Source organism: Haemaphysalis longicornis, unplaced genomic scaffold, assembly GCF_048455015.1.
Source record: "Haemaphysalis longicornis isolate Haplotype H1 unplaced genomic scaffold, Haemaphysalis longicornis Haplotype H1 scaffold_6, whole genome shotgun sequence".
Classification (NCBI taxonomy): domain Eukaryota; kingdom Metazoa; phylum Arthropoda; class Arachnida; order Ixodida; family Ixodidae; genus Haemaphysalis; species Haemaphysalis longicornis.
In genome coordinates this window covers 137,349,084-137,364,241 of record NW_027526407.1, presented here as the reverse complement: position 1 = coordinate 137,364,241, position 15,158 = coordinate 137,349,084, and the positions used below count along the sequence as shown (strand labels likewise).

The 15,158-nt window shown below is 44.0% G+C and overlaps 1 protein-coding gene across 1 annotated transcript; it reads right to left on the bottom strand.

Annotated features, from left to right (window-relative positions):
- Window positions 1-2,217: 2,217 nt before the first annotated feature.
- Window positions 2,218-8,010, bottom strand: LOC144141147 (iripin-2-like). Its single transcript, XM_077672692.1, has 3 exons — window positions 7,732-8,010; window positions 4,481-5,379; window positions 2,218-2,600 (listed from the first exon to the last, which is right to left on the bottom strand). Exons 2-3 carry the CDS (start codon window positions 5,365-5,367, stop codon window positions 2,291-2,293), a joined length of 1,197 nt encoding a protein of 398 aa, XP_077528818.1. The 5' UTR covers window positions 5,368-5,379; window positions 7,732-8,010; the 3' UTR covers window positions 2,218-2,290.
- Window positions 8,011-15,158: the final 7,148 nt, after the last annotated feature.

The following is a 15,158-nucleotide window of genomic DNA, read 5'->3' as shown; positions in this document are numbered from 1 at the left end:
TGCTTTGCTATTGTGGCTTTATTTTGGAAGTTTCTATCGAAAAGCGTTCCTTGCTGCGACTGAAGCAAAGCCAGCCAACGGCCGCTGCATGGAATTGATGACGATATACGAGCGTCGAAGAACGACAAAAAAGGCAAAGAGAGAAAAGACTTTTGAGTAAGTTTCCAAGTTATCTGATAGGCGTAGAGCAGTAATTATTAAGTGAGGTACTTTGCGACCCCCAAATCATTGTACTGGGTGTGTTAAGTTGCTACGTCTGCAAGCATTTACGATTTCAAAAAAAGTTGGAAGAAGTGTTTAAACTACAATAATGCATGTAAACTGTGGCAGGGTGCACGTGGGAATGATCTTTCGCATTGATGTGGCCGCCTTTGAATGATGTTTCGTTCGTCATTTTTCGCCACGCCAGCGCAATTTCGCGCCGTTCTCGATATACTTTCGTGCCCTCCGTTTTTGTTGTCCTTTTCAGTAAACAGTTGCAAGTTCGCGCTTCGTCCCAGTGCATTTGTCATCCAATTTGTCTTGGTATACCGAGTGCAATTAATTATGAAGCAGTAGCCCCATTCTACGTCCTCTTGTCATCGCCTCGCATGTTTTGATCGAATTAGGTTTGCACTAGGTACAGTGGGCTACATTGAATTTAATAAATATTGTGAACGATTTTGCCATTAGCTAGGCACAAACAACCAGATCAGTGCCACGTACTGATATGTCTGCCATGATTCACCAGAGGGCCCCGACAGCGGAAACTTTCAAGTCAAAAAGCCATGAGACGTTCCCTTTTCCTTTGAGTTGTACAGTGACGTGTTTGAATAGATGTATTACAAAAGCCAACAAGTGACCTACTATGAGCTCCGTCCTACAGAAGACTATTTTAATCCCTGTACGCTGTATGCAAGCTACTTTTTTTTAAATTTGTCACCTTAGTAGTAACGTTGAACTAATTTAGAAGGATACTTTCAGAAATTTTTTAAGAGTTGCAAAAAATGGAATAGAGCTGATGCGACAAGTGTGATGTTAGGTTTAAGAACATATTCAACGAAGATCTACCAAAATTCCGGTGGAGTGAAGTTTTCCTGGGCGTAGCGCATGAGATGTCCACGTTGCACACGGGGTTGGGAGCGCGCGGTTCTACAACCGGCTGTCAGGTTGTCTTTGGGCCGCAACGTACTCGGTTTGATGCACAAAATTTCTAAAATATAGTGTATGCGCGACTGCACGAAAACGTTTTTTAATCAAGCGGGGTTGAGAAAACTATGTTACTTTGGTTTGACCATCTGGAACCTTAATCTTTCTTTAGTAAGTCGGGGTCATCTTCACAATTAGGTCCTCCCAAACATAGCCAAGAAACATTTTTTGTGCAGTTTGTACATAAGGGCGTTATTAGCAGGCACAAACACTGCAATAAACCGCTTTCTTTGGCGCCCGCGCATTGGCTTGGAGGAAAGTAAATTTGAGCAGTAACCGTCGTATTTCAGATGCTTTAACTACCAATACCAGCTACCAGTGTGGATTGCATTTGCCTGACGATGGACTCTACAAATAGTCGCTCACAGTGTTTCTTATATCGCCACATAAGAAAATTACACTTGAAGTAGCCATTGTTTTTCTATCGTGTTTTTAATGATTTGTATCGTGTTGGTTTGGCTGCCCTGCTTCATTGCATTTTTTTACTTTCGCTGCGAACTCAGGGCGCCAAGATAAATTACGACTTGTGGTAGAGTCGGGAGCATTTAGCTGTTATCTTGAAAGTCACTGAAGCTTGAGTGAATATCGTATGGATTAAAAAGGAACCCTTAGCTTACTAAGTGTGTAGAAAATTCACGCTTCCGGCCAAGGGTTGCGACAGAGCCCTTGACTCGTAAAGTTACAAAGCTTCGCTTTAAAAGTACCCGCGTGCGTACCACTATGTGCGCGTCAACGTAGGCAGCACATCAATGCTGAGCAGAAAATGGACGTGTTTCTTTCAGGCCCCACTTGTTCTACACACTTCTCTGGTGCTCCGTATTTGGCCATGGTTTTTGAACCATCTGCACACGCAGCATCTGGGAAACAAGGTGGCGCGGAACAAAATTGGCCCATTCTTTTCACAATGCAGAGTTATTATTTCACATTCACTACCTTATAAGAAATGAATGAGTGCCCTGCAATGTTTTCACATGTTTGTCTTGAGTTAAAACAGGGGAACAACCTTTGTTAAGGAAATTTACACAGAAATTGAGGAAACAATTTTTATTCATAATTCTTATGACCAATAAAATTGCTCACAGTCTTGTCTAGTTAAATCCGCTCAGAGCTTGTTGACCTGCCCAGCGAAGAAAATTTCCCCCGATTCACGGTTTCGAATGAAGAAGAGGAACGGGTGGTCTATTTTCACTGCGGGTAGTTCAAAGCCCACGCGGGTGACCTCAGTAACCCCAGTAACGGCAGCTGCTTCTGTTCCCTCTTCGTCAACCTTGACGACAGCCCGCTGAACGACGTCGGACACGACCAGCTCCGTGTTACCCGTCACTCCCGACAGATCTGCGTCCCCAAACATCTTGTGCAGGCCAAGGTCTACCAAGTGGCTCTTCAGATCATTCTTCTTCTCCAGTTCAAACCTGCAGAAAAATCAGTGGTTAAGTCTCGCTCCAGAAAACTACTCGTACTTCGCTCTCTATTATAGCGTTAGTTTACAATTTCCTCAGTCTTGCAATTGTGCGTAGTCTCTCAATTGTGGCAAAGGTAATTGTGCATGTTTTGTTTTCGTTGGCAACGAAAAATAGTATTGCTCGTAATTGCTAAAGTCTCAACTTTCACAGCTGTACCCTTCCAGGAAGACAGGTAATGGGATCAAACTGGGAGTGAGCGTGGTGCTCTTGTTTAACGCCATTACCGAGAATTGAGACACACATTTAAAGCAGCATGCGAGAGGTTAGAAATGCGGTAGTGCTCTCCTCCACACATAATTTTCACCCTCATCGTTAGAATTACTTTTTTCTTCAAGTTTTGCCATATTATACAACGCTTGTACGTTGGAGCAATTTCTCTACTGGAAGCGTGGTGCTATCTGCCGATGGTTCCCAGTTTTGATGTCATTTAGCTTACATTTAAACTTTATTTACAGTATCCCCTGCTAGCCTCATTTCTGGTTGATGGTTCTAGAGCTGTAGTAGGAAATCCTAATTGCTAATATGCTATTAGGCGACTGAACATTGGTGCGAATTTTCCATAAAAGTGGTTTAAAAGGTAATTCTTAACGTTCATTTTTGTAAAATTTCGTAAGGACTTTATTCTGGAGCGAAGGCGGAAATTGGTTGCAAGCCACTTATCTTTCCCAGTTTTTGTGTTTACGTATTTTCATGCAAGTTTTAAATGGAAGCACAGACAAATCAACTATAAACGAAAATTGTTCGTCCACTGGCCTTGCTTGCGATGCTCACATAAGCGTAATTCTACAAGTGCTAAATTAACCGTCAGGGATACGCAAAACTAATAGCTTTCGAATCTATTTGCTAGCCATACTTGACCAGCACGCAGTAACATCTTCCGTTAAACGTTAAAAACTATCGTTTTTTGTTCATACAGGGAAAATACCAGCTAGTAACACGCTATGGCAAGTTTTGACACGAACCAAAATCTATACATTCACTTGGCACAATCTCGTATGCGCATGGTCGATTTACAATAATTATGAAACTGGGCAAGCTGGAAGATCAAATCGAAAGTATCACTGCCTCATATTGTATTATGTGAGTTAGGCCAGTGTCACCAAATTGAATGAACAAGCTGTGGGTGCTTTAAATAACAAATAATATATGAAAGGAGACGCACGCGATTTATTAACTGATCTGCTCGCCTATAAGCCCTTAGCCAAAACTGGGGCTCATGTCAGTAACTAACAGAAACGCCGGAAAAGTTATTACGCTGTTTCGTACGAACCCGCCATTTAGGGCGGAAGCAGAGTTCGCGCAAGTGCTACGGACTCTTTAATGCACGCGCCTCTCGTTTGTATAATGAATCAGCTTCGGATTTGCAAATTTTACTTGTCAAAGTGCCCAGAATATATAGAATTTTGCCTTGAAAGCCACTGAAACCTTAAGCGGGGCCTTGTTGCACTTACTCAAAGCGGGCAGGAAAAGTACCTAACAGGTGACATCAACTCCTGGAAAAGCTGTCCCTCGCAGAAACAGGAAATTTTAGAAGTATTTACTATAATGGCAGCTGAAGTTGCTCTGACTGTTATTTTAAAATTAAGTATAATGTTTACGTGCTCTTTAGGGGAAGATGACACTGTTTGCTACAGCCTAGCGAAGGCCCGATCGTCCTACTTAGCGTCCGCCATAAGCGCTTTGATGAAAAAGCTATAAAAATATGTAGTGCTGCGGCCTGAAGCTTTTTATAAAGTTCTCTTGCATTAAGTAGCGGGCAAGTAAATATTGCGAGGAATTTAAACGTACAATTTGGTAATAAATAACAGTGGCGTCTTAGAGATACTCACTTTGGAAGGTACAACGCTATGGTTGTGTTCCTCATCGAAGCAGTGACCGCATCGAGCTTGGCAATCGTAAGATCTTGCTTAAGAGATTCCACGCCAGTTCTTTCAGTGGGTAAAACAATGACCATGCTGTAGTCGTCTCCGCGGTACAGCATTTCTACTGCAGTGGCCTTCAGACTCTCGTCGAATGCATTGTTCGTCTTCAAACGCTGGAACATCACGTCCACCTCCGTGCGTTCCTGGCCACCGTTGTAGAAGGGTCCTTTTTCGGTAAGCGTGCGCTCAAACTGACTTGCCCAAAAGCCCTTAAATACGATGGCATTCAACAGAACTAGCTTCGTGTCGGTATCGAGGGGCTCGGTAAACAGCTTCTCAATCTTGCCATGAGTCGTTCTCTTCACCCACTCATTTATGGTTTCCAACGCCTGCTGTCCTCGCTGGGCAAAGTCTAGTTTAAAAACGTGAGCGTTGTAACTGTGGTTCAATGTAGCGTAGTACGTGTCAAGAATTTGGAAGCCTTCTTGTATCGCTGCACTGTTCGCAACCTCCAGGCCAACCCGGGCCGCTTCGGCCTGCAGGCGGTTGTTTTGGTGGGCAAATGCATCCTGCACATCAGCGTCATTGAGCCCTGCTTGTGTATAGCCAAGAACTTGAGACATCTCCTGCTGAGTAGCACCATGCGCACCGGCAGAGGTCATCCCGAGGGCAGCAGAAAGACTGTACGGCGAGAAGAAGACGTTGTCGGTTTGGCTGCTTGGAAGTATCTTGAGAAGGCGGAGGGCGAAATCGTTGTTCGCTGACACCAGTTTTCGCTCTTTATCTGAGAGGCCGGAGGACGTTTGGAAGAAGCAGACGGCGAGAAAAGTCGTGAACACCGTGACTCGCTTCATGTTGGCGTGGCGCTGCGCAGAAGAATCAAAGCAAAACATTGACACGCTGCTACAATATAAAACACCACTTCAGCTACAGAAAGACTACCCTTGTGTAACGGACCACAACAAAAGAATGTATGTTGAGTAATAGTACCTTTCCCCATTCGGCTCTTGCATAAATATTTAAGGCATTGAACGAAGTCACTGATTTAAATTCGTAAATGGCTCTGAAATAATTATGAAATGTTTAAAAACTTCCAAGGTTCCTTCTTGATTGTAGCGGTTGGCACAAAAACTTTTTTACTTGTGTGTGGTTGGGTTTTTTCACTCTGGTGCCAATCGAAAAACGGAAGTTGAATCTGTGTATTGTTCCTAAGCGTCGTTCTGCGTCACGGTTAAATCAAGAACAAACTCTGACATGCGTCCTAATGAGTGGAGTGCTTCAAAAGAGACTTTTACTATATCGTTTTTCTTCCTTACAGTCACCCTAATTGCGCGAATATTTACTCTAACACCACGTTTAAATATAATTTCTTCTGCGCTGAAAAACGTAAATAAATTAGCATTCGTTGGTGCGCAACAGGGGGAGGGCGTTTGTAAACACCGAGGAGAAATTAAACGGTATCCTACTTCACTTGTGCAGTTTGTGGCCAACTTTTTGGAAAAATAGTTTCTGCCGTGACTGATCAAAAACGATGTTAAACGTACTACTTTTGTTCCCTTCGTAAATGAAAAAATGCAGACATGGGAGTTTGAATTGTCGGATAATGTGCGCAAGTTGTTTACAGGGGCTCATAACCGCAAATACAATAGTTACTTCTTGTCGTGTGTACTTTGTCCCCAGCGTTTCAGGCGTCTACACAGATTCCCAGGTCTTCTTTCACGATGTCGCCTGGAGCTAGCGAGTTAGCTACAGCTGAGGATTTTACGTAAAGTAGGGGTTGCGTACTCATTTCGCCTTTCTTAGCTGTGCTTTTATGACCCCAAGACTATTTGCACTACTTTTTTGTGTAATTGCATTATTCTTCTGTGTTGGCCATTTTTAGACTCGTCACTTTGTCAGGCCTCCACGACATTCCTGATTTAACCCTACGGGGCAAGGATTGTTTAGGCATTAAAATAAATGCACAGGAAGGCTAGAGCTTCCCTCGGCCCTTGTCTGCTGTCAGTCTGAACTTGCCGCACTAAATAGAGAGCATAAGGCGGTTGCACGCGTTTCCTTTCGCATTATCACGTGTGTCGTGGTATAAATATCCGCTATCATCGTTTGTAAACAGGTCTGGTGTTGGTGACCATGGTATAAACCCGCTCCACTGGCAAGGACACTGCGTCAGCGCTAAGAGGGTAACGCTGCATAAAATGTTTGCTGCTCTGCCCATTTCGTGCGGTCAGAGCAGCGTTTTACGGGCAACAAAAAGTTGCGTGCCTTTCCGACTTGTTCCACTTACACTTGCACTTTATTTTTCGAAAGCATGTACATTTTAAAAAAGGATCACATGATTCTTTTTAAAATTCTACACGCTTTCGCAAAATAAAGTTCAAGAATAAAGTGGAACAAGTCGGAAGGGCACGCAACTTTTCGTTGTCCGTAAAACGTAAGATATAGTCAACCCCGGTGTTAGAGGAGAACATAATCTGGCAATACAAGAACGAGTCAGGCGTACGCCTTAGGAAGTTTGCCCTGTGTCAGAAGGCATACAGGATTAGGGTATTGCGTACTTCCCTGCGATGACCATATTTACGTAGTTCTGATTCAGACAAAGTGTCGAAAATGCTATTACTGTTTTTGGTGTTGCACTCTATGGATATTACAAAATGTTGCAGCGTTTTTTGCGTGGCCCTGGAGTAGTAAAAAAGTCCTATTTGTTAACTGTGAGCTGACTACACCTGCACGCGTTTGCCCCGTCAAGCACATATTTTCTTCCTTTTTTTTTGGATTGGTGTTCTGTTCCTCCTCGACCACCATTTGCTCGACATTTTGTACCATATTTTATTGATAGGTTTCTTATTTGCATTTCATTGCGGGCCTTTTTTTAATTTGTTTCTCTTTTACCTCCTATATCCAGCCTAGCTCGTATTAGTGCTTGCAGACATAACTTGTCCTTGTCAACCAGTTATAGTTCTGTCTCTGTGACCCTCTCTCTCTCTTTCTCTCTCTCTCTCTCCAAAAAGGTGTAATTATTTATATAATGTCTAAGGCGTCCACGTGGGAGGAAAAATGCGTGTATGTTGTAGGACAAGAAAGGGCGGGTTAAATATTTTTGAAGTTTTTTCTGTAAACCGCGCGTCAAAACTACCGTTAAATTTCTGAGTACGGTATGGATGAAAGAAGTTGAATTAGTCATGCTACAGCGGCTACAAATAGCGGATGAGCGCACATACCTGTTGGTAACACTCCAATGAGGGCCAAAGTCCTGTTCAAGACAGGCTGCAACTGAACGCGTTGATGATCTGTGCACTCAGTGGCCACAAATGGTGTAACTTGTATTACGCGAAGCATCGCATGCTATATAGAGACAGTTTATCTCGCCAAGGTCCCTCTTCAAAGATAGAAGAGACAGTTTTAACGCAGAAAAATAAATGATTCGTCTCTCCGTAGCAACACACTGCCTGGTCGGGTTACAAAAGACATGAAGAACCGTCCACTGCTCAGCCACGCGCCACGAATGCGACGATATGCGGTTCTACACGAGGGCAAGAGTGATAAATAGCCAAGGTCCCTCCACCCAAAGCCGTCTCTTGTGCGTCAGATAGGCTGAAGAGACGCGCTGTATTCGTACTTTTCTTGCACCAAGGCTGACCTAAAAGTGTTGTAGGCAACAGGTTTGGTTTCTTGTTGGTCTTCTTAAAGTAGGACGCGACTGAAGTTGTTAAAACATCCGATAAATCACGTGTGCTGTCCTTTATCTATAGCCTCGTGTTTTTGTGTATTCAATTTTTGAAAGGGTGACAACCGGTTTCATTCATTTCCAGACAGGCATAAACACAGATGAAACATTCCGCTTAATCAGGCCAGAGAATCATCTTTAACATATTCGGTTAGCCAACCAGTAAGCTCTCCCATATTCGCGGTATTTTCTGCGGGCGGCACGTATGCCGGTATTTGGCTAAGCCGAATAACTCGCAGATGTTTCAGCTAGGCCGTCTGCGGGAGTGGTTCACTTGTGGCTCAGGGTAAGTACGTTTTACAGTGCTTATTATTATGAATTTTTTTATTAAGGAACATTATTATGGAACTGCTTATTCAGATTTATATATTTATTTATGGTTATTGTAACCCTCATCTGAGGGCCATTACAAGGTGGGGTAAAAAATATATACAATAATATGAAGCACATCAGGTATGGTGTTGCCTGGAATACAATCCTGGCAAGCGTTTATATTCTTCCACATTCAAGCTGGCAGCAGCATACCCTGGAATTCCATTCGACGCATTTATACTATCATGACAAAAAAATGAGCCCATCAAGACCCGCCCGCTGGGCGCGTAATGACTGAATATGGTGGAATCGAGCACCGCCTTTCGGCGGAGGTTGTACATATGTGAATTTGCGTTTTTTATACTTGGTTCATTTCAAGTTTCAATGTAAGATTTAATCTGCGTGTTTCTTGGCGAACTGGCAAGAGTTCATGGTGACATGAGAATACATATTTTGTACTTTTCGTTTGGTAATATCGTGAGCAAATGAAGCGCACCTTTCTTCTTTCAATTATTTTTTATCTCTTAACCAAGAAATGTCGACGAAAACTTGTAAGGGAAAAGCATAGTTCAAAAAATTACGCTAAATGTCTCGCATGCGGGCGATTTCATTTTTTTAGGCTGCATGCAGGTAGAGCACCGTTATATTGCCTTTCGAGCAAACCTCCGCAATTTGTTTCAGCAACGTCAAGTCCAGCGAAAACAGACATCAACAGACACTTAAATGCATTTGGAGCTATGTGTTCTCGGCAGAACATTATTTAAAGTTTGATGTGACGGTTTGTTTTTTTATATATATATATGAGGAAACGGTGTCTTTAAAAAGCTAAATTCGAACGCACTGCATTCTAATTGCATCCAAAAAATGTTTATCTTGAGAATTTCGCATATGTATAACACTACCAGTTAGTGTTTCGAAAACATTCTCCTCCGAACTCGTGAGATTATCTGATGGAGGTTCCACACTATTATAATTATAAAGCATTGCCCTGTACACAACAGCATTTATGCGGTGTCTAAATGTATCTTATAGTCTACAAGTAACACTTCAGTAGATTTGAGTTTATTAAAGATTGAAAGGAGTAACACAACTTTTTCGTGGTTTACCGTGCTAGTGCCAGCTCTCCTCGAATTAAAAGAATCATGAACATATTAATTGACCAACAAGTTTTCTTAAATCGTATTTTTTATATTTAACTTTTTATGGCGTTCAGCTAGGCAATGCGAAATATCCACGTTTGTTAGCATTATCGCTATTTCCAACTTCAGCCAACCAACCATTTCCAACCATTCGGCACAACCAAAATAACACAAGAAATGGGACCACCTAAATAGTGGCTCCGACAGCACCGGATTTCCAGTAATCTCCCTGCAGGAGGTCCCATCTATCGGAATTCTACGTACACGCCTGCTTCGGGGCTTTGAAAGAAAACGTACACGAACAATACCTCTGCAATGCGTCAGGTAACAATGTAGGTGACAAGGCTAACATCTACGCCGACGCGTCCTTGAATGTAATGACGGTGACCATTGTATAGACAGCTACAAACCTGGTGGAACTGAACTGATTTCTGCATATTTTTGACTCATACAGTCGCGTTTAAGAATAAAGCTTCTGTGCATTATAGGAGCCACATGACCAATTATGACCATTCCGTATACCTCACGACAGGGAAGTTTCCCATCCTTACGGATTCCTACATTTTTGTATCGAAGTAGAACCGCCTTTTTTCACTTAACACTACGGCAGTCAGTATCCGGACCACAATGTGAAACGTATATATTGTATAGAAATGGAAAGTATACAAATTTGCGTATTTTTTCGTCTCCGCGTTATACTACTGGAGCACAAGGAAACCGCATAGAACACGACGCTGGCAGGGAGATTGTATGCAAGTGAGCTCTATGCTAAGCTCAAACGTATTCCCAGTGCACTTCTTTTCCTTTCTTTTCCAACCAACCACAAACACCACCACCATTTTCTTTGTCTTGGGCGATCACGGGCGCCATTTCTGTACCGCAAAGGGGAAATAAAGAAAAATTGAAATAAAGACAAATCGCTACAGCTGTGAATGGTGTTACCGTTCTGACTAACGAATCACACGACCAGTATGAGTTTTTATTAGAGTAGAACGCTGCTTTTATAACTGCTTGACCCGAAACATTTACAGGATAAAAACTGGAGAAATTAAGGTTTAGTAGTAAGCTAGGGCGTCTTTCCCAAGGTTAGTCGGCCTTAAGATAACATTTAGCGTAGCACTTTTCGTAGCTCGCTCTAACAAAATTGTACCAGACTGAAATATTACTTTGGCATTTGCGATCTCCACAAAGCCAGCAAAGACTTTGTTATAAAAGAGCCAATAGGTTCCTTTGTGCAGACACAGAAACGTCACTCCTCTAAACCAGGGTGGCTACCCACAATTGAAGCATTGTCGGTAATGAAAGACTACTGAAATCACCCCACTGGCCCAAGGAGGGTTGCAGTTTTAGTGTTATTATTGAGTGCACACCTCATAGTTTACTTGTGGCTTGTTTGTAATCCTCTCAAAAAGGCAATAAAGACGAAAGCATGCAGCTATTTGAATATGACGACGGGCGCTTGCTCAGCTGCCCTTCTGGCTCAGGTTCGAAGTCTGGCGGTGCCAGAAGTTTAATTTAGCCTGGTTGGCAGTTTCTTGTCGCGCACGCCACGACATGGTTGGCTGGTAGAGGCAGAAAGCTTTACATTAAAAACGAATATTCAAAATATTACCATAAGCTTTATAAGTACAAGGCCCACTCCTTTAATCATAAAGCGCGTTATGTTCCATTATCCTAACTACAGAAATGATGGTCAATAGAACCCAAGCACTACCTTTTCTTTTGATGCTAATCAGTCTGTATTTGACCCATTTGGCTCCTGTTCCTGGATGACAATGACGGGACAAAAGTATTAAAATTCTGTTCCATAGGTAGTGCAATTTGCACAGACTCTACCATGCTTTATAAAACAACAACAGCCGTAGCAAATATTCCCGAATACTAGCTATAGTACCCCAACAAAGATGCGAGGAACACCTTAAAATACTACTTTACTGTGCGTTTGCGTTACAACAGACTGGGGCATTATGAGAGAGTTTTAGTACATCGTTTGCTGCCTTTGCGTATGGTAAACGCTGCATTTTGCCTCACGCTACGTAAACGCCGCGAGAGGAGTTTTAGCCGAGCGTCTCATCAGTCTCATCACAGTTTTGCGTAGCGCACGCAAATGCTTACGGCGCCATCTGTCGAATGTTTTGAGAAATGACTGGCCGGTTGATCTACCAGTGTAGTGCCGGAGTGCTTGGACATTTTACTACTATCCCAACAAGTGTAAACAACCGCTTTCCATTTAGTATTGAATGCAACACCGCCATAACACCACATGAATATTCTCTTGCCTGATTACGTTCCTTAAAAAAAGCGTGGGTTTTTCTTTCGTGCAGTCGCACAGAACACCCTGAACTGAATGGCCGGGTTTGACGCATACATTTTATTGAACTTCAAAACAATCCAGAGGTGCGTTTCCAACGAACACAACGTCAGACCATGCGTTGCAAGTCTGAACTGCGATTGAAAGGGGATCGGTTGCTCCTCGTGACCGTCGTAAATTCGGCCCTCACCTAGCGCGCGGTTTGCGGGGACGAACATAAAGTCACTTGAGTCTGGAACGCTTTTAGCCACGCACGCTGCACGTACCCGATGCGAGGTTGGGCCGTACGTCGCTCGAGAAAGATAATCCAAAGCATGGGAAGCACTATCCACCCGCAGAAGCACAACGTCGCGTTTCATCGCGTAGCGAACGCGTCCACAATACACACACACACACACACACACACACACACACACACACACACACACACACACACACACACACACACACACACACACACACACACACACACACACACACACACACACACACACACACACACACACGCACACACGCACATACACGCACACACGCACACACACGTACACACGCACGCGCGCGCGCGCGCACACACACACACACACACACACACACACACACACACACACACACACACACACACACACACACACACACACACACACACACACACACACAGATTCGGTCGCTGGCTCGCCTGCAAGCTTCGTTCGGACAGTCAGCAATGTTACGATGATACAGAGCTCCGCGAAGACGACGTGCTCACCACTCGACGTATTTAAAAACACAGTACCAAAAAACTTTGTCCATCTGAAGCAAATTACTGTCCACAGAAGAGCGGAACCATGGATGGTTGTCGGGCTACTTCCCGCAGTGTTGGAAACGAAAGCGGCCTCACGGACGCACGCTACTTTGCCGAAATAGCGTTCCCTATTCCTCCGTCCGCTAAACGCAGAAGCAGCTTAACGTACGGCGGATGCGCTGTACGAACGACACAAAAAATAGCGTTCGCCAACTGTCTGCGTACGGCTGCGTACGTTATTCAAAAACTCTTTATTAATGTGCGTGCTGCTTCTTTTCGCCATTGTCTATTGCATTATGGAGCGCGGTTTGTTGATTATGCCATTTAACGCGAGGACGCTACGCAGCTGATGAGGTGTGCCGTAGGGGAGGGCTCCGGATTAATTTTGACCACCTGCGGATCTTTAACGTGCGCCGAAATCTCGTACACGCGGGCGTTTTTGCTTTTTGCCTCCATCACAAAAGCGTCCTCCACGGGCTGGAATCGAAACCCCGTACTCGTGCTCAGCAGCACAACGCCTTAAGCACTGAGACACCGCGGTGGGTCCTACCCCACTCTTAGTCTGGTTCCATGTAAGTTCCTGTAAAAAGGGCTATCTACGTAGTTTATGCGGCTGTGAACTGGAAATGACTGCAAATAAATATATAACTGGATCTTACCTAGATGCGTTCATGTGTTTTGTTTTTGTTGGTGTTGTTTTTATCTGGAAATAAAGAGGGGAGGCGCTGTCGGAGGATACAGTTAAGGCCAGAATACATAGATATAACAATCTCGACAAAGTCCGCCCGGCGGAAAATTCGCCGCGTCAGAATGCCGTAAGTTCGTCGCGCTGAACTACTTGGAGCGAATACACAGCGTGCACCGCAGCGCCCCCGCTTGGTTGGTCTCAGTGTGGCTTGACGCTTCTGCGTCACTCGGGGGTGTTTCTTCTGCTGAAATATGCGTTTTCATCTCGCAAAAGCATTAAGGAAGAAAAAAAACGAACGTCCCGAGGGAGATTCGAAGCAGCGACTCCCAGATCATAGTACCCGCATTCCATGTCCCACAAGTGGCTCTATGGCGCAAAGTTGAACTTCTATATCCCGGGTTTCAATACATACGGCTGCCGACTTTCAGTATTATGTTGCATCTCAGGGGTCCTCGCACTGGTATCGCCTGTTCCTCACACGTCGATCTTGCAGATGGGCCCCATGTTGGTGTTATTTCAACTTATGTAGCCGTATCGCCTTCGTTTAACCTCATAAAAGGTATCGTACAAGCCTATCTCGGGTACACAAGCCACGGTAGTTCGCTCGGGACCGTGTTGCGCTTGGGGCTTGAGCTATCAGAAAAGCGAATTATTTATGTCTTGCAACACCATTTTCCCCAAACGATCTCAGATTTACAATCCATTTTTTTTAGCTCTAGTAGGCGTGGAACAAGCCTACGTCTATCAAACTCATCCAAACCGGTCATCTACAGCGGCCTATAAGCCTCGAGCGCTGCCTGTGAGGGCTCCACTGAAATCCCTCTAGCAGCCACGGTTTCGATAGCAGCCACGGGAGTCTAGGGCCCGCCCACTACGGTCGCCGCTGCTTTTGGGGCACGTTTCCGAGTGAGATTTACCGTTTGTATTTATTAGCAGTACATATTTTTGTGGAGCAGTCACTAAGTTCGGAAATGTGGTATATTGATGAGAGCAAATATTTCGGACGTGATCTTTGTGTGGTACATTCGGTCTGTATAATCGCCAGGAGTGTGTCACATGCCGGCTCGCGAAACCGGCCTATGTATGGAGCTGATTGCAATCGCACTGCCCTTAACTTTACTAGCAATGTGACCCGCATGCCGAGTTTTCTCAGATGGTCATGTTACGGCTTACACTACGATGTAAATCGCTTTTGAACGCTTACATAATCTAGTGAAGCACTCATACCTAACATCAGCCTGGTTACGCTTGCCAATATCATGTAACTTTGACAAGCCAGTGTGGCATGAATTTCACGAACATACTGCGAAAGAAGTACAATACAAAATGAAACAAATATACTCGGGGATCAGCACAGGACACAAATTTAATGGTGGATCGTCTCGTGGTGAGGTGAGCACCCGCAATCATTCATCTGCGATATATATCCTCCTCAAGTAGCGCTGAGGCGGGATTATAGAGTAATCCACGTTCGTGACTAAACAGTTCTTCAAAACACTGTCATATGACCCAGGGAGCATGCAGAATGTACAACAAACTGAAATCAGAGGGCCTTATCGATACCACACTATTCCAACGATACTTTTTCTCGCTTGTGAAGTGCTATACTTCAAAACATGCGTCCTCTGTGTGAAGAGCTGTTCCTTGAATTCGAATAACGAAAGAAAAGTGAGCGCTCAGCGTGTGTTTG